The sequence below is a fragment of the Mustela nigripes genome, chromosome 10, assembly GCF_022355385.1.
Source record: "Mustela nigripes isolate SB6536 chromosome 10, MUSNIG.SB6536, whole genome shotgun sequence".
In the NCBI taxonomy this organism is placed as follows: Eukaryota; Metazoa; Chordata; class Mammalia; order Carnivora; family Mustelidae; genus Mustela; species Mustela nigripes.
The window spans coordinates 8672413-8696583 of NC_081566.1; the positions used below are offsets into that span (position 1 = coordinate 8672413).

The 24171-nt window shown below is 45.0% G+C and overlaps 2 protein-coding genes across 11 annotated transcripts in view; one reads left to right on the forward strand and one right to left on the reverse strand.

Moving 5' to 3' along the window:
• SDCCAG8 (SHH signaling and ciliogenesis regulator SDCCAG8) overlaps positions 1 to 1224 on the forward strand; it is a 229449-nt gene extending 228225 nt beyond the window's left edge. For all 9 annotated transcript variants that reach the window (XM_059412519.1, XM_059412520.1, XM_059412524.1 and 6 more), the window contains one exon: positions 880 to 1224. In XM_059412519.1, coding sequence (XP_059268502.1) covers positions 880 to 909 — 30 coding nt within the window. In that variant the 3' untranslated portion in view covers positions 910 to 1224. The remainder of the gene's footprint in view (positions 1 to 879) is intronic.
• The window catches only part of AKT3 (AKT serine/threonine kinase 3), a 304808-nt gene continuing 281479 nt past the window's right edge, over positions 843 to 24171 (reverse strand). For both annotated transcript variants that reach the window (XM_059412531.1, XM_059412532.1), the window contains exons 13-14: positions 13173 to 13275; positions 843 to 6427 (exon numbers count right to left, since the gene is read on the reverse strand). In XM_059412531.1, the coding sequence (XP_059268514.1) occupies positions 6342 to 6427; positions 13173 to 13275 (189 nt within the window). In that variant the 3' untranslated portion in view covers positions 843 to 6341. The remainder of the gene's footprint in view (positions 6428 to 13172; positions 13276 to 24171) is intronic.

The following is a 24171-nucleotide window of genomic DNA, read 5'->3' on the forward strand; positions in this document are numbered from 1 at the left end:
CAGAGAGAGGTCCACATGTCTTTCTGGAAGGTGGCTGCCAACCAGACTGCCCACATTCCTTAGGACCTCCTGCTCCTTGAGGTCAATGTCTTACTCATCTTCGCACGTGGTACCGGCTGGGTACCCAGGAGCTGCCCTGTTTTGTAGAATGGAACTGTGTGCAGTGGTTTCTGGCACCACTTCCAGCTGTGGGTTAAGCTCATCTGAGCAGCCCCATGGGCCAGACCCATCAACGCTGTACTCAAACTCCACTAACCTATGACTCCCTCAACCCAGTTTTCATGAGCTGGTTTTGAAACCTTTATTCCTGTTTAGAGCCAAGAGGCCAAATACACCAAATTCCCTCTTCCAGCATGTGGGAGGTGGTTTCTATGTGAAAGAACAAATGCCCTTATAGATGTTATAATAGCGTCTGCCACTAAAAACTTGGGAAGTTTTCATTCATTTTGATTTCAGTAGGAGTATCTCAGGGACACTTGGCCTACATCCTGTTTTTGTTCTAAGTTCCCCAGCTGTAATGTCTCAGCGGTTTTCAGTAAAGAGGTCTTGGCAAGGATCGGGGTCTCCTTCCCTGGACAGGGAGGTGGTGGCTCTCCAGCAACACCCTGTCATCGGCGCACCCTTCCTCAAGAGACGGACACATGTCTGGGGTACGGGTCATTTTCAGAGTTAAAGCCTTAACGTCGTTCACCTCATGTTCCATGGTCAAGTGGGAGTGCAGACTTTTCATCTGTCTGGTTACAAACAGTCCCTGCATTTTTAGCCAAAAGAGTGGTTTTTCTCCATAAACGTAGAAAGGGCACCTCAGCCAGTGAGAAGACAAATCACAGGGAAGAACAAGATCTATTTAAACTTACTTTTTATTATCATTTTTTCCAGTTACCCAGCATGCGACAATCTGATTGCTGACCTGGACGAAACAGAGTGAAATAAATGGTTTACAAAGAGATATTTACATTCATCTGATTTGTTCGTGAGATGCCACAGCGCGCCACGACCTTCCAGAACAGCAGCCAGTGCCTGAGACGGCAGCGAGCCACTCGCTCGGCGCCCTGTCCGCTGCTCGGCGGCACCTGCGTGCGGGCAGCCTGCGGCTCAGCTCTGGCACCAGATGATGAGCCCTCCTGCTATGTCTCCAGAAATGGCTTGAAGTGATGATGTTTTTAGATCTGCTCATTTGTATGCTGTTACACACGACTTTCAATAAATGAACTTTTTAAAGACCTGAATTGTAATGTTTCCTTTTTACCTTGTAGTGATGAACGAAACACACCAAAAAGGCACATATTTTAACTAGGCCAGAGGGTATTAAGGACCAGACTTTCTTCCTGTCATTCACGTTTCCTTCCCTCTTCGTGAGCTAGAGAGCATCCTTTAACTTCTGAATGCTTTTAATCAACATCTCATAAGACTCCATTACTTATCATCCTGCTACTCTGGGCACAGTCGGGAGACACCAGGAAGCACTGTTTATCCTGTCCACTCTGTTCACAAGGAAAACAGACAAGAAAGCGTCTTTGGCTTGGTGGTGTCAGGTTTCTTCTCGAATGTGCAGTATTTGAGAGGAGCCTACGAATGTACTTCGTGGAATTACAAAGTTGACTTCGAGGTCTATCACATATCTGTACATGGATCGTTATTTTATTTTAAGAGAGTATTTCTACTACACAGTTAAGCCCTCAGATGCTTGAAAGTAATAAAAACTGGGCACTGAAAGTGTTGTGTTGTATTTGAGGAGGACAATGAAGTGCTAAAGGCAAGGCTGCCAGCAGGCCGGAGGAAGCCCTGACCTCAGGCCCTTCTCCTGGCTAGCGTTCCCGAATCCTCGCCCTCACCGGCCCTCCCGTGGCCTCTTGGGACAGACACGGGGATTAGGCTTCGGAGGCGATGGGATGATACATACGCAAAGACCTTTCAGAAGTCTCTTGAGCATGTAAAAGGTTCAAGCCTGAAAGAGTAGAAATTCTACTATATGGATTCAGTTTTTGATTTAATCCAATGTGCTAGACATCAAGGTTGTCACCTAAGATATGTTAACTGTCCCTAATTCTGTTTGAGGACTACAGTAAATAAATTACAATATTCTACAAATAGCACCCTTAAAGAATTGTAGAGGTCACTTTATTTTAGCCTCCTGATCTGTCCATCCCAGTGGTTTTGAGAGAAGAGCACACATAAGAACACCCTCAGATCTGCCTGTGTGACACACACATGCCTGACTCTGGTCCCAAAGCCATTCCTCCACTCAGCTTAGTCACAGGAGCAAAGCCAAGTTTGTACAATAGTAGGTTTATGAGGTAAAATCAGAAAAAGGCCCCAACCAAAATGAGTCTAGATAAATCAGACTGGAGTACAACCACCCTACCCATTTCTCCCCCACGACTAAGTTTGTTAACTTGCCAACGTACATTCTAAGAAAGGAAGTATGCAGAGCAACACGTGTAAGATTATCAGGAAGACATCACTGAGGAGCGAAACTCCTGAAGAGTTCTGGGCCCAAACCATCTGGTGTGAAGCTTGTTAGGTCCCTAACACGTCTCCAGGGAACTCCCTTCATCCCTGACTTACAGGAGACGCACCTGAGACCCGTAACTGAGGGGTCAGCACCTCCCCTTCACAAGTGGTCCCTCGTCCAAGTCTGCACAACTGCACTATTGCCATTTTCCTCAAGTAAGTAACAAAGCAGTCCTGTGTGTGTGGGGCGACAAGAGACGGACGTTCTCCTCTCACATTTTATATAGGCTAAGTTCATACCAGCTGGAGCTATTAAAAATCTTTTTTTTTTCCCAGAAAAGCATATTTTCTGAGACTACAGAACCACGTCCAACAACAATAAACAGAGAAGTAGCAGATTGACATAGTGCTTTATTTAAGCCGTCTGTACGAAGGAAAATAATGTGCATCCCTATCATATACGTGTAAAAATACTAAGGATGTACAGTGTACAAAAACAGTTTCTTGTAGTTATTTCACATCCTTGTGGGTCATATACTTAAGGAAATGAACAGTTTTAGTATGACCGACAGTAATAGTAATACAGTTTTTCTTGGGTTCATAGTTGCGTCTGCTTAAAATCCTTAACCAGATGACTAGATCTTGCGCGGATCTAATGAAAGAACTAGCAAGGTCAAGAAATGTCACAAACTATAAAGCTACAGGGAGGTAATTCAATTACCAATTTAGAGGTTTTTCTTTTTATTTAAATAAATACTTTACATTTCATGCTTGCCTGTAATGCACTACCAGGAGCAAGATAAGGAAATTCTACTGTAGACAGTACGAACAGTAGCAGCAAAGTGTGTACGTTGAGGTGTAAGACAGAGCCCCTGCAGTTAGTAAGGAAGGCCCTTACTTTTGTCCTCTAGGAGAAGCAAGGGGCCCCTGCAAGAACAGTCAGCTTTAAGAAGCCGGAAATCAGGTACGGGAAATAGAAAACAATACTGGAATAATGCTATGTCATTAGTGTAGAAAGCAAAGCTGTGAGCAACCTGCCAAAAAATCCAAGCAAAAATGGCCAATTTCCTCCCAGATGGCTGCATTAAGACAAGAGGGCAGACTTCACGGAAGTTAGCGCGGGATGGAGTCCGCTGTGTCTGACCCGTGTTCTGATGGAGCAATGCCGGGTTCTGGGCCTCCCCTTCTGCCAGCAGCCCCGGCCGTGGCCACAGGCAGCCCCAAGGGCAGGTGCGGAAACCTTCCTATACATGCTTGCTTGCTCGCACGCACGCACATCTGTTATCCTGTCATTCCTCCGCGCCAGCTGATGGGTACCTGGGAGCGAGAGCGAGGGGGCTGGGCGTGGAAGCCAAGGAAAGGCCCTGCTGGCCCTGGCGCATCTCAAGGTCCAGTGCAAGTGAGCCCTGCATGCGGGCTGGAGATGGAGAGCCAGCCGTGAGGCGTGGCGGGCCCAGGGCACTGTCAGCACGGTCATTCATCTTCAGGAAGTGTCCTTGGCCAAGGTCACAGGAAATCACCTTAAGGTTTGCGGGGGGAAGCTATCGAAGTGCTCAGTAAACAGGGTCGCCCTCCTCTGCCAGAGGAATGGCCGCTCCGCACAAACACCAACCAGCCTCAGCCACCTTCTCTGCCTCTACCTGTTCCTTCTGGATAAAATGGATGCGAGACAACTTATAGGACATACCTTCTAGTCTACTTTCTGGTCAAAGTGAAACATTCAACAGAATTCCAAGGGTGGAGAAAAAGTGAAGCGACATGTGTAAGTAAGAATGAACTACCATTTCCTGTAACTTCCTACTCAATGCTAAGGATGAATTTCACTCAGATAGGAATATGAAAAATTAGGATAAAACCTATGTCTGAATATGTCTTAGCTGCCTTAGTAAAATGCCCTTTGACCCCCATCAGTCCCAGTGGCCTGCCCACCGCCAGCAGTGGTGTCTCATCTACAGATCCACACTTCCAGCGCCACGAGGCTAAGACATCTGCGTATGAATATGATTCATCCTACTTAGAAAGTCACTTGCTCTTCCACACAATGCATCTGAGTCGTCATACCATGTCATGCCGCAGTGTTCCATGGGGAGCTGTCAGAACATGTGACTACAGACATCTCCACAATCGCTCCGTGGGGCCGGCCGGCCTCCTGCGGCCGCAGCAAGGACCCCCAGCCCCTGGACTTCATAGGCTGCTTTGGAAAATGTCAGCTCCTAGCACCAAAGGGTTTAATCTGAAGATCATCATTAATGAAGGAGAAAGATGAGGTTTGCATACATGTCCCCTTTCAGTGAGAAATGTTGGAATTTGGGGACATGAATATATACAGAAAAAGAAAAGTTGGAGGTGTTCTTTTTGTGTGTGTTGTTTTGTTTTCTCCCTGATGGCTTAATTCAGTGCTAAATGTACCATGATTGGAATAAACACACCAGGTTCTTACCCCTTACTGCCTACTTGGTGAATACTCGAGATGTGTGCATTTTGCCAAGTATGGTGCATCTGTCACGGTCATGCCGGTCGCGGTTCCTTCACGGCAAGACGTCGCCGGGTTGTCAGAGCACTTCCGTTCTCCAACGGTCAACAGCAACAGCCTTCCATCTCCTTAACCCCTCGGCACGGAGAGCTGGGGATTTTCTCCTTTTGAGCACCAAGGGGTTTAGTGCCATCATCTCTTCTCCCAAAGTCCAATTCTAACCAATATGTACAATTTCAGAGCCTCATCAAATTTTGTTACAAAGGAGAAAAAGTGCATGATTCTCATTGGCGTGTACATTCCTCGCACATGGGTCAAAATAAACTGCAGTGAGTCTAGTTCATGTTAAGTTGGAGCTGCATTTGCTAACATGACACACAATTGTCTTCACTAAGAAATAAATACTACTGCAATATAAACAAAACCATAAAAGGACATTCAAAGTTTTAACATCCGAGAAAAAGCTAATTCACGTAGAACTGAAAGTCAAAACTTAAAAACAAATAAGGCAAACACCTGTTTACCTTGGTGTACAAATTTTGGTGAAAAGCAGGATCATTATACCTGTCTACATTCTTCAGCCATCAGAGGTGATAAATATCAAGAAGGGAAAAAGGTTTCCAAGCACAGGGGGAAAAAAATGCTCTCTGGTGCAAATCGTGTCATCAAGCCTGTAAGCGACCTTGCCTCTGCTGTGCATATGCCTCCTTCCCTGGAAGAGCAGTGTCCATCTTGCCAACGACCACCCGTGAGATCTGGACATCCGGGTGAACAGCAGGCTTCCTCTGCAGCGTCCAACAGGGACTACGTGTGCATCTAGCGCTCTATCTCAACGGTCGTTCGCTCCTTCTCTCAGATGCTTCCCTAGGGATTCCGGCCAGGTCTGAGTGCGCGATCCCCGCCGTATGCACCGATTTCTTAACCCCTCCCTACAGTTCTGCATATGCACATCACCACCCTGCCACAATTGCTTGTTCTGAATTAGAAACTAAATCTTCTTAGTCTAATTAGTTTTCGATGTATCTTCTAGAAAGTTAAAAAATGTACCTAGAATCAGTGTATCTCATTTAGCCTTCACTGTTAGGGATAAACAAAAACTAAAAGATCGAAAGATGACAACTGGTGCACAAATGAACAATGGTGGGCTCATGACTTCCAAAGATTGTAAAATTACCTCTTAAAGTTGCTAGAATAGTAAGACAGTAGCAGCAGCAGCATGAGACCGTAGACGGAGATACAATTTCATGCAAAAACAAACAAGTGTGTTTGCGTCCATGTGTGTTCTCGTGGGGGTGAGAGTGGGCTGGGGTGTCTGGAGGCGCTCCTGCTTTGTAAGAGCTACGACTGGTGTGATGTCCGGGAATCATCTTGAGGAGGAAATCTGGGATGACAGTGAAGGAGCAGGACAGGGACCTTACTCGCGGCCGCTGGCAGAATAGGAGAACTGAGGGAAATGCGGCCGCCGCTCGTTGTCGACGCAGTCCATGCCGTCCTCGTCATCTGCGGGCACAAAGCGGCCACTTAACGTCATAGTTACTCTCTGCAACAGTATCTCTAGTCTACGCGGTTCTAACATCTAGCACAGGGAAGGTCAACCACGGACAATGAGCTCTGAGACACTTGTGGCCATCAACACAACACAAAGTAACGACACTAACTCCCCTAACACTCCCTTTCACAAACATGATCTATGAAAGTAACACCCTCACGTCGTCTCCTTCAAGCCGCGAACATCTTAAGACCCAACACACTGTGAAAAATTAGTATTAAAGAAAACCAGGTTTGTTTTTTTTTTTAAACAAGAAGAAGCGAATGATCTTCAGTAGCTTTCAATTTTACAAAACTACACCTGTCAAAATTGCAGTGGGCAGTCGGGCCTAAGGCACCAGAAGTGTCTGGCTAACGGTCGCCAAACTATGGAAAGAACCAAGATGCCCTTCAACGGACAAATAGATAAGGAAGATGTGGTCCATATACACTATGGAGTATTATGCCTCCATCAGAAAGGATGAATACCCAACTTTTGTAGCAACATGGACGGGACTGGAAGAGATTATGCTGAGTGAAATCAGTCAAGCAGAGAGAGTCAATTATCATAGGGTTTCACTTATTTGTGGAGCATAACAAATAGCATGGAGGACAAGGGGTGTTAGAGAGGAGAACGGAGTTGGGGTAAATTGGAAGGGGAGGTGAATCATGAGAGACTATGGACTCTGTAAAACAATCTGAGGGGTTTGAAGTGGCGGGGGGGTGGAAGGTTGGGGTACCAGGTGGTGGGTATTATAGAGGGCACGGATTGCATGGAGCACTGGGTGTGGTGAAAAAATAATGAATACTGAAATTAATTTTAAAAAATAAATAAAAGAATTAAAAAAAAATAAAAAAGAGGGCGCCTGGGTGGCTCAGTGGGTTAAGCCGCTGCCTTCGGCTCAGGTCATGATCTCAGGGTCCTGGGATCGAGGCCCGCATCGGGCTCTCTGCTCAGCAGGGAGCTTGCTTCCTCCTCTCTCTCTGCCTGCTTGTGATCTCTCTCTGTCAAATAAATAAATAAAATCTTTAAAAAAAAAAAATAAATAAAAAATAAAAAATAAAAAAGAAGTGTCTGGCTAGAATCCGGGACCGGTGCCTTCAGATGCGTGCATTTTTCCTTCTTGGTACTTTAGGTATGACTGCGAAATAAAGCTTCAATTGAGTCCTTGATTTGACATTGTTTACATTATTTACTTTCCATCTTGTATCCACCTTTGGTTTCCCTAAGATGTACCTTTGAACCAGAGTAAAGCGAGGAAGACAAAGGAAGAGGGCCAGATATCAGCAGCCAATACTAGCTCCACAGGAAACCAGCAGCAAGCAGACATGTAGGCATGGAAGCAAGCTGCTTTCACTTGGGCTGCCCCATTTCACCTTCCCTGCCTTCCTGTATTTGAAAGATCTCAAATGATCCCCCCAAGCCCTTCTCCTAACGTCCTGAAGTCTGCACGGCAAGGAAGCTCTTCCTTCTATGTGGTCACACATTCGATCACCCTGCCACACCATCCCCTGTGCACCTGCTCCAGGCTCTGAGACAAGACCATCTGTCCTTGGGGAGTCCTGTCTATTCAGGAGGTGCCCACAAAGCCTCGCCTGCTCTCCCCAAGTGTAAGGGGTCAGATGCTGTCCCATAGGGGAAGAGCCAGAGAAAGATTTCAAACATCTAACCTTTTTTTTCTTCAAGCAAAATAATTCCACTTCCTCCAATACATACCAATAAGGAACACAGTGCCAATTCTTTAAATTTTCCAGCCTCTCCAGGAGCATGGAGGTCATGTAACAAGAGAAAGCACACAGGCCTCTGTAATGGCGGGCCCTGACCCTGTCACACAACAAAGACAACACTCTGTGCCCCTCAATGACACACAACCCTCTGGAGAGCAAACATTTCTTTTCTCACGATGCTTCTATTGGGTATACTATTCTAAATTGAGAAGACTGTAGAAATGGGAGCAAGCTGCTAACCAAAATTTGTGACCTTGAACATATCAGAAAAAAAAAAAATCACTGATTAGATGGCAATCAATCCATGAAGAGGATGTGGGGCTCCCTGTTCCGTGTAGACCACAGAACTCCAAGGTTTTCTGTCCTTCTGCAGACAAGCCTAACTATATAAGCTTTTCAAGAGAGGACTGTGACTTAGGGAAAGCTCTGCCTCCTTATCAAATGCTGGTTAGGCACCGAGCAAACCACATCGTTCAGATGAAATACCTTTCACAGTATTTTTGGCTGCAGAAAAGGTGCTGGAGATGGCCTAGCTGTTGTGGAGTCACAAAGTGTAACAGCCTGAGAAAAGGCAGCTGCAAGCTTAGCATTCAGATTCAGACATGTGCCAATCACATCTCAAGGAAACAGTATCCCCTACTAGCAGCGTTGCTTGGCTGCACATTTCTGCACAGTGAATGTGCAGAGAGGCCCGGACTGCCTGTGTGGGAGGCTAGGGCCCGACTGCGAGGGGACAGCAGTCAGCCCCAGCCAGAGCCCATCACACCAACTAACATCTGGAAACGTATTCCTGCTCTCAACGGAGGATCGTAAGGACAGGTGCTGACAGCACCCAAGAACCATGCTGCGAACACGAGACTCATCTGAAACAAGCAAGCAGGGATCCACTCCCCACCCCACATTAGAATCTGTGACCAAGGAGGCTCATTTCCTTATAGCGTTCAACAAAGGTAATTACATGGCGTTAAAAGCTACTCGATCTCCAAGAAATCCTCTTTTCCTGTAAGAGGAAAGCAGAGGACCATTAACGGATAGAATGCAAGACGACACATTCCAAAATCTGTTCAATTAATTAACACCAGTGAGCACAATCTGGCATGTGACCGCAGCTGTTTGTCAGCAAGGAACACTTTGCCTGTCGAACTGCTGATTTGTTCTAAAAAGTAACTCCATTCTGTGTCCTAAAAGCCAGGTGGCGAGTGGGAAGGAGACCGTCACTAACTGAGGGTACTGTGAAGGGCTTCAGTGAATAAAACCATGCTTTAGTGGCTGCAGGCCTGCTCACCAGCAACACCCCTTGAAGCTGCGAGATTACGTTCCATGTAATCATAGTCCGAGGTTTCACTGAATCTCCCTTGATCCGTCTCTTAAGGGGATCTAGGATGCTTCCAGGGACCATCCCTTTAAAGACCTGGCCCCATGCTCCCCAGCTCTCCCTCCAGCAGGGAGGGGCCACTGGCCTCAGCCCAGCCTGCTGAGTGCTGTCGTCTGCCCCCTATGCAGGGGCCAACTTGGGAAGTCAGACAGACAGCCCCGACAGAGACAGGCTGCTGCTGCTGGACTCAGGTTTCTGGGTTCAGATATCTGCACAGCCACATGTTCCTAGGCCTCCATGGTAGGTGGATTCTGGGACCCACCTTGGAAGGGACTACAGTGTGTGAGCCTCCTGCTCTAAACAGACTCCTTATCCCTTCAAGACCCGGCGTCAGTGGGCGTGGACAGCATTCCCACATCTAAAATGACATATTCTTTCAAGAACAGGATTGCTTTGAGTGATCAAACATTTTATATTACTGATCGAGAAGCTAGGACACCAGGTTCACATGATATTCTAGAAACCATGCTGAGTGATTTAAAACATCTTTTAACATTTACATGTGATTTTATAAAGTTCTAGAAATAAAGCCACAGTGTGCCTGTTAATGACATATTCTCAGCATGATAAGTGCCTAGTGAGTGTGGAGTTAGTGGTAAGGCAGGCAAGGTGAGTCTTGAAGAGATTTGGGCCTCATCAGCCAGGGCTTTGTTTCTGTTTTAAAAGAGAGCACAAGCAGAGGGAGTGGCAGGCAGAGGGAGAAGCAGGCTCCCAGCTGAGCAGGGAACCTGAGACTGGGCTCCAACCCAGGACCCAGGGATCATGACGTGAGCCAAATGCAGATGCTTAACCTACTGAGCCACCCGGGTACCCTTGGGCTTTGAAATCAAGTCTGTGGTGAAGAAGGACCTACTGCCAGGGCAACACCTACCTCAGAACTTTAGATTTCACGGATTCAAGGTCATGGTTGTGGGAGCTGCTCTGCTGTGTCCTTCCAGGTTCCTGCTCCCCGGCAGCCTCCTTAGGTTGCCCCCCACCCCAGATTCGTGCCCACTCTCCTCTGTGGGGTGTCCATTGTACTGGACCCAGCCTCAAGCTTCAGGCAGTGTCACAGGACAAGGAACACTAAGGACTCAAACAGAAGCAAAATTAGGGCTCTTCAAAGCTATCCAACTCCAGGTGCCTTTCCCACCTGGACAGCTTCTCAGGCACTATGGGGGAAAGCCAAGGCTTGGGGACACCATCCGGCCTTGTGTCCCCTTTCCTAGAGGGCAAAGTGACCTGCCCTTTCCCCGGGAAAGAGTGCTCATGGCTTTGCATTTGCAGAGCCTATTTCTGTGATGTCACCACCACGTACTGAGTGATCTTAAAAGAGTCCACAAATGCCAAACCTCTATTTACCAAAGAAAACAGAATTGAAGACGCTGAGGCCGACACAGAGACACACTGGGACCTTGCCCTCTTAGTGCTTGCTGTGGACGTCACGTGGGGAGGGAGGCCGAAGCACAAAGTCCTGGGTATGGATGGCCAACAGCACCATCTGTAAAGAGCTGGGCCTCCTTCTGGCCAGGAAACTACCAGGCCCTCACCATAACGTGTTTATTCCTTCACATCGTACATATTTACTGAATACCAATGTCGGGCCAGAAACCCAGCAAGGAGCTGGGGCTAGCTGTGAACAGGAAACCAAGCCTTTTTTCTCAGGGTTACTGCATTCTTGTCCAACAAACAGTAAACAGAGAAACGAACAAATTAACCAGAAGAGTATCAACAAGTTGTCAATGTACAGAATCAAGGGGTGGGGGAGGCGGTGCCCAATGGGCTGCACTGTTCTTTGGATTGGGAGGTGAAAGCAAGCTCTCTGGGGAAGTGACATTTAAGCTGAGATCTGACGGAGTTAAGAGCTGTTGATGCAAATGTCGGAAGAAAGAGCATGGCAGGCAGAGACAGCTGTTAACACCCAAATCCCAGGCACAGTGAGGCGTGGCATGTTCAAGGTGAGGCTGAATCCAGGCATGGTGGGGGGCAAGATGGAGCAGGAGCAGGGACTGGACAGACAGGACTATGGAAGTCAGCATGAGCCATTCTGGTTTTGAGAGCAGAGTTCAGGAGCCATGAGAGGGCCGTGGGTAGGGAAATGATGTGGTCTGACTGCAGTAAAGGTTATTACAGTGATGAGGTCTGGCAAATGCTCTGGAGTGGAAAGGGCTCCTGGGCCCTTCCAACACCTCACTGGTACTGCCTGCCTTTCAGACATGTGGGTCACCACTATCCACTCTGGGGCTAGTGGACACAGTGGCAAGGCCCTAGCCCATTGTTTTGCTCACACAAGTCCTAAGCTACTTGCCTAAGCATCTGTGGCATTTCCAACACAGTCTTCTCTTACAGATTTTAAGACGTTAGCATGACACACAAGAGAGAATGGAAGCCCACTGTCCCACTGGGGATAGCAGTCCCACATATTCCCAGCTCACAGCTTGGCCAAGCTATGGCGTCCTGCCCCTGGCTATTGCTGACACTAAACTGGGGGACCTGGGAAGCTCATTGTCTCCCTGGGTTTCAATCTCTTCCCTTAGATGATGATAGTTAAGAGGTTCTTAACTTCTGGCCAGTCTAAAGAAAGCCAAGTGCACTATGAATATGTGATCATATTTTTCATTTCAGGGTGTGTTCATGGTCCCTTGTTGTCAGGCTATGGGTTGAAAACTCTAGACCGGGATGGCTCCTAGTTTGCCTTTCAACGGATGATCAGGTGACCGACCGCATCCGTGATTAGAGCCTTCCCTCTCATCGATACTGGTTTTGTAATAGCACCTCCAGCTACTCTGCCTTTCACAAACAAGTGAGGGGAGAAGTAGAAGGGATCTAAAGGAAAGAAAAGGAGAAAAAAAAAAAAAAGGAACACAACAGGATCATGAGCCAAAAGATGTGTGACCTGAAGAAATCTTTGGCTTTCCATGTCCCTGAAACTCAATTCTATCCTCATCGCTAAGCTCATAATGACAGGTACAGAGCCCTCTGTTGGCACAAGAATGTTTATAAGTTACATCTGATACCTTTCCTTCCTTTAAAGCTCAGTTATTTAGGATATTTATTGAACTGTGCACACATACTAGCATACGTGGAACAGAGTTAAGGGGTACTTGAATGTACTGTGTTAATAGACATGTAATTTAATTTTATGTATCAAAAAATTACTAGCACACTAAATTATGTCTTCACAAATACTATTAAGACAAAGCTAAATTACAAAAAAAAAGGTGATTCAATTTAAAGTGAATTAAAAACTATTAAGTCTGAAGGAGACCAGAACGAGCATGATTCTGCAGGGGGCATGTGAGTCAGCGGTCAGGCAAACAGGGAAGGGTCACTTTCAGAGTCCTTCCAGCCGACGGTGAAAGAAAGTATTAGAATAGTAAGGAAAGGCGAGGCTGTCTATAGGTTAGTCTATAATTCTCAGGCTACAGTTTTTTCTTTATAAAATTTTTCCAACTCCCCAAAACTTTTCTCTCAGCTACCTGTCTTTGATACTTCCACATGGAGCTTCATATTCTTAAGTGGGATGAAATGAAATAAGTCACTGTGGAATTCGATCTTGAAAATATCCAATCAACAGAGTGGCTGCTGTTTTCCATTATATTACAATGTCATCATGTGCATGTCAGATGTACTTACATTTTTCAGGTGGCGTTATTGTAATAGTCTGAGCTGTAAATTCTTCATCAAAATATCTGGTATCTGTCTCAGATGTTACTTGAGGCTTAAAAGGAGGTACAAGCTACAAGAAGAAAGAAAAAGCGTACTGTTAACAGATTCCAGTTTAGGAAAATTCATTTCTAGAATAAAATTCAAGAGCAAATAATTAACGGAACAGTGCAAAAAACCCAGACCACTGAGTCACTGCATATGGGAGATGTGGCGTTTGGCTTCCCAGTCAACAGTCTGAGCGCAGAACAGGAGGTACTTGGTTGTTCTGTGTAAAATTTAACGATTATGTGAAACAGAACAAATGAGAACCACACAGTAGGGTGCAAAGAGGATACTGAAAAGTCCTAATTTCCCCACCAATCACAAACATATACACAAACCATATGGATGCAAACACTGGTGACAAAATGCAGGCCCTCCCCGGAGCCAGGAAAACACGACTTGCGTCCTAGTCTCTTCCTTGTACCTGGTCCAAGAGCTTATTAGTAAGAACACAACTTAATGATACCGTTATTCCCCAGGTCACAGAGTGCTGCCCCTATCCTTGGCAAAGAAATACATCCGCTTGGTTGAGATGGGCATGAACGCCTGCCCCTGCTCGGGGTCAGGGGTCTAGGGAGCCCCTGAAGTTAAATGCGAATGTTTGTTTGCTTCCGATCCCAAGATGGGACCGGGACCCAAAAGAGAGAGGGACTGCTCTAGGACTGACGGGGCTGAACGCCTCACAGATGCAGCAGGCATGGTGCAGGGCAAGTCTGGGGCTGCTGAAGGTCGCAGAAGCCCAAGCCTCTGGGACCTCTGCTGGCAAGGATGAGCAGGAGCGGGGTGGGACTCCTGCTCCTCATGGCTCCAGCCTCACAGGAGAACACGAGGAGCCCGTCCCAGGGCCTGGAGTCTCAGCACCCACTCTCATGGGTACCCCGCCCAACAGGAGATGCTGCTTTTAGGAGAAAATTCCCAAGTGGACAGAAATACAGAGAGACGAGTGACAGAAATCAAGTATGTTTTATAAAAATTTCACAGAAACAAACAGAAACACACAACTGGCTTTAGCTCAATGCGTTTTTCCACTCTTGTCACCAAATTCATGTTAAATCATAAGGCAAAAATCTTTACATTGCTCTCTAAGCAAAGTTTTCAAAAAAAAACCAGGGAGTGAGCAAAATGAAAAGCATGTTTTTTGAATAAAGAACCCCACACTTCTGTTTATGCCACATGTAACCAACAGCATTTGAAAAAATGTTATTTGACAGTGACTGAGCGTGCGGGCGTGCGCACAGGCAGGCGGAGGGGGAGAGAGCAGCAGGCTCCCCGCTGAGCAGGAAGACCCACGCGGGTCTCGATCCCACGATCCCGAGATCACAACCGGAGCCGAAGGCAGCCGCTTAACCGCCTGAGCCACCCAGGTGCCCCATAACAGCATTTTTAATCCCTTTGCTTCCTACCATTCTTTCTTCAGTCTCAGGACGCAGCTAGTCTAAAGTCTCCGTTATGAGCGGCCACTTTTTGGGGGAGGACCCCGCAGGCGCCCCTGCGGACGGGGTGGTGGGTGGCTCTCCCGCGCCCCCAACCTCCGCGGGGCCGAGCTCCTCGGTCGGGGAGGGGGCGGGCCCTGCTCCGGGCCGCTGCCCCGGCCGTGCACCCGCGCTCCGCGGCCGGAGCGCTCCCCTCCCCCACGCAGACGCGAGGGCCGGCCTTTCCGGGGCACCGCACACCCCAACAACAACGGTCACCGGGACCAGACAACCGGCCCTTTCCAAACTTTTTGGAAACCGAGCGGTGACGGCCTCTGCCCGCAGGAGACTGGAGGCTGCGACTCGGGTTGGGGTCACCAGTCCACAAATGCCCCCCAGAACGGTTCTTCCTCATCCTTCCCATCAGAACTTCACCACAAAGAAAGGCTTTTTGGCAGAATTGGGCTTCGGGGCGCGCTCACCTCTGCCCGCCCTCCCAGCTGCTGCCTCCTGCGGCGAGGACGGCCACCTGCCTGCGCGGTCCGGGAAAGCTGCTCTCCTCTCAGGGGAGCGCCGGCGCGGCCCCCTGAAACTCCACCGAAATGGACAGATCTTCAAAGAGCCTCCGAAGGTGCCCGAGCCAGCCTCCGCTCAGAAGGCTTCTGGCCGTGCTCCCGGCCGCCTCCTCTCCTCACGCGGCTTTCTCGCGCTTCAACACGAGCTTCAACACGTGCTTCGACACGCCTCTCAACAGCGGACGCTACGCAGCTACGCATGCGCGCGCACGAGCGCAAGATAGACGCGCGTCCCTCTCCGGCCGCCGCCATGACACCTTCTCCTAACGACACGTCAGCTCCGTGACGGCGACGGAACAATTAAGAACAATTTTATTGAGGTACGACTGACAGGCAGTAAGCCGTCCGTGTTACAGTTTGACGGGCTTTGACTTACATACAGGACCGTGAAACCGCCACCCAAATCAAGATGGCGAAGGGTCTGTTTCCTCATGAGCCTGTTGGGAGCCGCGCTCCCTCCTCGGCCCTGGCAGGCAACCACCGGCGTGCTTTCTGCCACGATGCCTTTGTATTTTCCGGGCTTTGATGTAAACAGAGCCCCACAGCACGTATCCTTTGTCTGACATTTTGGCATTTAGCATGATTATTTCGACGACCATCCCTGTCCCTTCCCGCGTCACCAGCCCCCTTCGCCCCCCTGCCGCTGGGTAACACTCGGCACAGGTGTGCCCGCACCCATCTGTCCGCGACCTGTCCTCGGACACGGGGGCTGCTTCTGGTTTGCGGCTATGGCAAATCTGCTCAGACTCCTGGGGGTCCGAGGCTGTAGAGAGAGGAGATTTTATTTATTTCGGACAAATACCGAAGTCCTGAATGGCTGGGTCGCACGCTAGACACTACCCCCAGGTACGACAGTTCCAGGCGCTCCCGGTTCTCGCCCGCACGGGTTTGGTGGGTCTTTTCAACAGCAGACATTCCAGTGTGTGGTGGTGGTTCGCTGTGGGTTTAATTTATATTTCTGGTGAGTTTACGTGCTCTTTGGGGAAGGGTCTGTTCAGATCGTTGCTCCGCCCCCTTCTGGTCCACGAGTTTGGAGAGTTCTTTCCATAATCTGCATGCAGGTCTTTAATCAGATCTGTGATTTGTAACTGTTCTTCCCGTTAGTGACTTTTCCTTTCATTTTTTTTTTCTTTTTATTTATTTTCAGCGTAACAGTATTCACTGTTTTTGCACCACACCCAGTGCTCCATGCAGTAAGTGCCCTCTCCAATACCCACCACCTGTTTCCTTTCATTTCTTAACAGGGCCTTCTAAAGAACACACATACCTAATTACGCTATCATCTGATTTATCAATTTTTCTTTATGGATCATGCACTACCCTCATCTATGGAATCTGCATAACCTAACACCGCAAAGATTTTCTCCTATGTCCTTTTCTAGAAAGCTCTACACTTAGGACTGTTTTGAGTTAATTTTGTATGTGCTGCAAATTTAAAAAAAAAATAGGGATGTCCAATTGTTTCATCAGAATTTGAACTGAACTATCTTTGTACGTCTATTTTAAGTCATTTAACCATATACGTGTGGGTCTAGATTTCTAGGTTCTCTATGGGCAAATAAAAAATGTTACTTGTGCAGGGGCACCTGGGAGACCGACTCAGTCTGTTACATGTCCAGTTCTTGATTTTGGCTCAGCTCATGATCTCCGGGTCCTGGGATTGAGCCCTACATAAGGGCTGCACTCAGCAGGGAGTCTGCTTGAGATTCTCATTCTGCCTTTGCCCCTCCCCTACCAACACATACTCTCTAAATTAACTAAATCTTAAAAAAAAAAAAAGATATTATCTGTCTATAACAAACTGTCCTGATTACTGTAACTTACTAAGTCTTGAAGTTGTAGGTAATGTAGGCTCTCCAACTTGTTTTCCTGACAAAGGTGTTTTGGCTACCCCAAGTCCTTAGCTTTCCATATGAATTCTAGAATCAACCTAACAATTTCTACAAAATAGCCAGCTAGGCTAATCTTGATAGGATTGTGTTGAATTTATGTATCCATTTTGAGAGAGATATCATCCTAAAAATATTGAGTCTTCTAAACCATGAACATATTAGACCTCTCCATTGCTTGAGGTAGTCTTTAATTTCTCTATAGTATATTTTAGTTTACAGCATGAAGGGCTTTCACATCTTTTGTCAAAAGTATCCCTTAGGGGGGTTAACCCACTGGGTGGTTCAGTGGGCTAAAGCCTCTGCCTTCAGCTCAGGTCATGATCCCAGTATCTTGGGATCAAGCCCCTAGTAGGGCTCTCTGCTCAGTGGGGAGCCCACTTCCTCCTCTCTCTCTGCTTGCTTCTCTGCCGACTTGTGATCTCCATCTGTCAAGTAAATAAATAAAAAATCTTAAAAAAAAAAAAGTATCCCTAAGTACTTCATACTTCTGTTGCTATGATAAGTAATTTCTTCTTAGTCTCCATTTATTTTTATATCATGCAATCTTTTGTATATTTACTTTGTATCAAATAAATAATGGGTTAAACATTTATAGGTTTTTTTTTTTATAGATTCCAGCTGATTTTCTATGTAGGTAATCATATTGTCCATGAATAAGACAGATTTACTTCTTTCTTTACAATCTGAATGCATTTAATTTCTTTTCCTTGCCTTACTGCACTGGCCAGAACCTCCAGTACAATGTTGAACAGAGTGAACATCTTCACCTTGTAAAATCACTCCGACTGTCTCCAGTAGGGTATTAGCGATAAGTTTTCCCTAGATGTCCTTTATCAGAGTGGAGAAGTTTCTCATTCATAGATTACTGGGAGTATTTTAGTCTGCTCTTTATTTAAATCAGATGGATGTTGAATTTTCTTGAATGCCTTTTTTTTCTGCATCCAATGAAATAACCATGTGTATTTCTTTCGTAGTTATTATCAATATGGTAAATTATAATGATTGATTTTAAATATTAAACCAACTTTGTATTTCTAGAATAAACCCCACTTGGTAATGATGTGCTATTCTTTTATTTATTGTTAGATCTGATTTGATAAAATTATGTGAGGTATTTTTACACATATATTAATTAAAGAAATTGGTCTATAGTTTTCTTTTCTTGTATTATCTTTGCCTGCTTTTGGTATCAGGTTAAGCTAGCCTCATAGAATGAACTGGGAAATACTGCCTTTTTCTTTGGTTCTCTGGAGGAATCTGTGTAGAACTGATACTACTCCTCACTTAAATGTTTGGGAATTTATTGGTGAAGGCATATGGGTTGGAAGTGTTCTTTCTGAGAAGTATTTTTTTAACTACAAATATAATTTCTTTAACACATACCAGGCTATCCATGATATCTATTTCTTCATGGTAATTTACATCTTTCAAGGGATTTGTCCATTTCAGTAACATTTTTGATTTTATGGACATGAAGATTATCATGCTATTTCCTATTATCCATTTAATACCCATAAAATCTGTAGCAAATCCACCCCTCTCATTCGTGGTATTAATAACTTATCTTCTTTTCTATTCACTTTGGTTAGAAATTTATCAACTTGTTAATCTTCTCAAAGAACCACCTTTCCTTTCATCAATTTTCTGGGTTTTTTTTTTTGTTTGTTTTTTATTTCACCGACTGCTGCCCCCATCTTTATTAATTCCTTCCTTCTGATTACATTTGAATTTAATTCATTCTTCTTTTTCTAGTTTCTCAAAATGGATCTCAGACCTTTCTTCTTTCTGAATATCGTCCTTTAGTACTACTCCTTGAGGTATTAGCTGTAGCCCACAGCAAAACATGTTTTGTTTTCATTTTTAGTCAGTTCAGAATACTACTTTCCCTTTTTTTGACCCATCGATTATTTAAAATTGCACTTAGTTTCCAAATACTTGAGGATTTTCCATATATCTTTATTTTGATTTCCAATTTTATTCCTGTTTCATTCAAAGAGACCATGCCTCAAATTATTTGAATCCTTTAAAATCTATAGAGTTGTTTTGCTCAAAATATGGTATATCAGGGCAAATGTTCTGTGTGATCTTGAGAAGAAGAAATGTTCTTCTGTTGTCGGGTGTTGTTCTATAAATGTCAATTAGATTAAACTGGTTGATGGTATTGCTAGTGTCTTCTATAAACTTGCTGACTTTCTCTCTGGTTCTTCTATCAATTATTTAGAGAGAGGTATTACTATGTCAAACTATAATGTGTATTTGTCTTTTTTCTTGCGGTCCTATTAGTTTTTGTTTTATGTACTTTAAGATTTGTTATTAGATGCAAAAATAATTAAGATTTTTACATCCTCTTGATGAATTGATCCCTTTACTATTATGAAATGATCTGCCTTACTAACCCTGGTGCTATTACTTGCTTTGAAATCTTCATATAATAATAATAATACAGCCAGTCACTCTAGTGTTCTTTTGAGATAACATGAGCATGGTATATCATTTTTCCATCATTTTATTTTTATCTACTTATAATTTGCATTTAAAGTGGGTTTCTTATAGGCAGCATATAGGTGATTCTTGCTTTTTTTCAATCTGACAATCTTTTGTTTTATTTTTTTAAAAGATTTTATTTATTTATTGAGAAAGTGATAGTGTGAGCAAGGAGAAGGGCAGAAAGAGAGAATCTCAAGCAAGCATGGAGCTTAATGCAGGGCTTGATCCTGTGACCCAGGGATTATGACCTAAGATGAAATCAAGAGTCAGAGGCCCAACCAACTGAGCCACCCAGGCACCTCTGATCTGACAATCTCTTTTAAGGGCGATTATTTAGATCACTTGCTCTCAATGTGATTACTGATATGGTTGAGATGAAACAAGCTTAACATTTATCTCAGCTGGGACTTTATTTTGCACAACATTATACCCCTGATTCCTAAAACAGTGCCTGCCACTTAGCGGCATGAATAAATGAATCATTATTCAATCTTGGTGCTCAAGTGAGATGTCATAGAGCATTTAGAAATGAGAAGACTGAAGCTAAAGTAAGTAAAATGACTTGCTGAAGATGATACAAGTAGCAACAGAAGCAGCAAACCCTCTGTCTCTGGATCCCAAGCTCTCCCTACTGTGGTGCCTGCAAAGACAGCATGAAAATGCTTTTTGCTTTTGACTGCTTCTCCTGATATTAGTCATAGTCAAGCCATGCATGCTGGGGGCACATTTCCTCCCTTCAGTTCACACACGGAAGCAAAACACGACACAGTCAAGTATGAACATCCACACAGGGAAGCAAGAAACCAATTTCTGTACATGGGGAAAGGTGTGAGAGAGAATGTGCAAAGAACGGCCACAGACCCCAACAGAGGTGCTACCACACACATCCTAGGTATGCCCAGCTGCGGGTTTCCTCTGACTCCCAGAGTATATATTCACTTTAAACAACTGGTCACATTCAAATATTTCATTCTTATGGGCTGCATTGTGCCCCCTCCTCCCCATCCATATGTTGGGAGTCCGAGCCCCCAGGGACTGTGCTGGGAGACAGTGTCTTTAAAGAGGTGATTACATTAGAATGAAGTGTTAGTGTGGGCCTTAGTCCAACCTAACAGATGTCCTTGTAAGAAGAGGAAATGTGGACACAGAGGGACTCCAGACACACACACATGGAGGAAAGATCGTGTGAGGAGGAACAGAGAAGGCAGCCATCTACAAGCCAAGGAAAGAGGCTTCAGAAAAAACCAACCGTGCCAGTATCTTGACCTTGAACATCCAGCTCCCAGAACCATGGGAAAACAAATTTCTGTTAAGTCACCCAGGCTGTGGTACTCAGTTAACACAGACTAACACATTAATTTTCTATTTTGCCTTTAAACCAGTATCATCTTAATTTTCCCTCCCCTGCTCTGGACACATATCTCAAAATACTCCTGTATCCACTGACACACTGCAGACTCTTGTTGAGGAATGCCGACATACTGGCTGAGGCAGAAGCACCCAAGTATAAATCTCAGCTACCTTTAGATGTTAACTCAAAGAATGTCATTAACTACAAATCTGAAATATTTTCCCAACAGATGCTTTAAACCTCCAAAGTATCTGTCTTTGAAAGCTCACTGGTTTTCAGGAAATGTAGCTCCGGACAATGTAAACAGGAAGATCACAGTGCTGGCTTGAGGGCTGTGCTTCCAGTTTACCGACAAGGCATTATCAGAGCTGTGTTTCCTTGTGCGGCCTCAAGACCACAGGATGGTGGCAATACGGCAGCCCCCGAAATCCTTCCACACTGACCCTCTCCCAGATTTTACATGGTACCAAGTCACTATATCATTTGCTATCTTTCTAAAGCACTATGTTTCTTTCCTGTAAGTGAAAGAACAGAAAACAAGCCCCTGAACTTGTTAGAGTAAGTTGCAGTCCCTACTCCTGGTATGCGGCTGGAGGGACAGCAGGGGAGTATGGACGCCAAGGCTGCTGAGGGTCAGTCTCCCCGACCTTCCTCAGCAACAAATCAATTGCTACCTCCCGGTCTCTCTGTTCTTTCTTCTGTTTTCAGTGTTGGTGTTCTAGAAATAGACAGCAGGGCTTGAAAACTGCAGGGAAAGCTCATACAGACAGTGACTATAGAACCTCAACCATTACCCTATTTGAATACTATGTCCACCACTCTGATAGGGATCAAAAAGCCTGGGAACACAGACACTGGCAATAAAAACTGCCACCACTAATCAAGTCTTAGATTTACCACAGACGATAAACTAATGCTGTAATTCTACATCTTTAAAACCATTCAAGAGAGTAACTAAGCTTAGGTAGGGACTCTAGTTTATTTAATCTCTGTTCTCCTGAAAAGCTTTTTGTTTTTTGTGGGTTTTGAGAGAGAGAGAGAGAGACCACACAAGTGGGAGGTGGGGTTACAGCAGAAGAGAGAGAGAGAGAACCTCAAGCAGGCTCCACACCCAGCACAGAGCCTGGCAAGTGGGACTCGATCTCATGATCCCAAAACCATGACCTGGGCTGAAATCAAGAGTCAGATGCTCAACTGACTAAGCCACCAGGTGCCCCTCCTGAAAAACTCGTTTTATGCTTTGTAGGTATATATACTATACACACACACACACACACACACACACACACACACACACATATGAAAAGTGGGAATATGGAAAGAAGATTATTTCTAGCAAAACTAATAAACCTATAGCAAACATTGCTTACTTATATTATCTGTTAAGATTTATAATACCAATTAAGATTTCTTGACAAGTGACCAGAAACTCAAATACCTATCCTTCATTTTCACAAAACCACACAATAGTAATTCATGTTCATAATGTTGAACTTGATCCTATTAAAAAAATGCACCAAGGTTCTCAAGGTATATATCACACTAATATACAAATATTATATCATAACTTGAGTGCAGCAAAGTGAGTATTTCAGCTATAACATTAACTGTTTAATTAATACATCTGTTTTCCCTGCTGGAACTTAGAAGGGCTTTTTAACATACAGTATGCATGGTCTGCACTGCTCAGAAAGTGATCCCCAGAAATGTGAACTCATATTTTCTTTTCCTTGAGCAATTTCCTCATTTAAAAAAACAGCTTCACAAACATTCCGCTGGCTGTGGGTCTGTGGACAGGTGATGCTGGTCACAAACATTCACAAGCACGTTACATCACTGGAGTACTCAGTTATACTTGGAGAATAGTTGCTTACGGAGGTAAGTAAAACAACTCTTGTTAGTGAAACAGAGCCCTCTCTGAAAGGCAGGAGATGGTAGTAAAAAGACTTTGCCACTATGGAGGTGAGGATGGGCAAGCTGCATCCATTATAGTCCCCAGGATTTCACCAAGAACTTGCTGGAACAGTCCACTCTTCATCCCCCTCCAGCTGACTGCATTGGCCCAGGCCCCCATCAGCAACGTGGCAGCCACTAATCACTATCTGTTTACAAATGTTCATGAACATGGGCAAAAGTTAAAGGAGTATGTAAATCGGGGAGAAATGGTGTAAGATGAAGAAAACTTGGGACCTATTTCAACAGATAAAAACCAAATCAACCTTATAAAATGTGGGTAGGATCTCAGGGAGTCACATTAAAGTCTATTAAGCCTCCAATACAGAAAAAGATGGGTATTAATAATAATGCTCCCAACCAAGATTTATATTTTTACAGGGAAATCCATATTGTATTTCCATGAAGATGACCAAGATCTTATCTCCATACCCACCTTCCCACCAAGACAGCCACTCTCTCATTATCACACCAGACCAACCCTTACAGAGGATCCAGTGATCCAAGAGCCTCTGGGTTTGGGGTAAGATTTTGATGGAAAGAGAAGAAGGAAAGTAGAGAATTTTAAAAGCAGAGCAGGAGAATGTGGAAGTTCAATTTGAGGGCAGAGAGGCAGAGAGAAATTTCTGTGAGAGGAGAGGGAGCTACTGACAGAATCTGTGTTGTTCATGGATCTACAGAATACACTGTGTTACTTCATGGATCTACAGAAAGTAACCAGAATCAGGTGAAGAATCCCAAAGGCGGGAGCTCAGTTGTGCAGGCCCCCAACAAGGGTAAAAGCAGGGAGAAGAGGCACAAGAGGTTCTAAATGCACAAGCATTTTTCCTAAATGAACTATGCATCCAGGGACCCCTCTGTGCATACATGGGCTAGCCCACCAGAGAATCAGAAGATGGGAAGCTAGAACAAGCAGCACTGCCTGTTAGCTGGGCACCTCTCAGTTCAAGAGGGCTTAAGTGATCCAACATACTCCACTCCTTATGAAGAACAAAGAAGTAGGTGTTTGAGTACCTCTTCTTTTCATTGCATTTTTAACTGAATTATAAAATATTTGCATTGAAAAGAATCTTGTAGATCTAATCCAATCCCCTTATTTTAAAATGAAAAAAATGGAGGCCCCAAGTTTTCATACTAGTCAGTTAACCAAAAGCATAATACAAATAAAATTCTAATTACTTTTTTACAAGATTTTTATTTGAGTGAGAGAGAGAGACAGCACAAGATGGGGGAGGGGCAAAGGCAGAGGTTCTA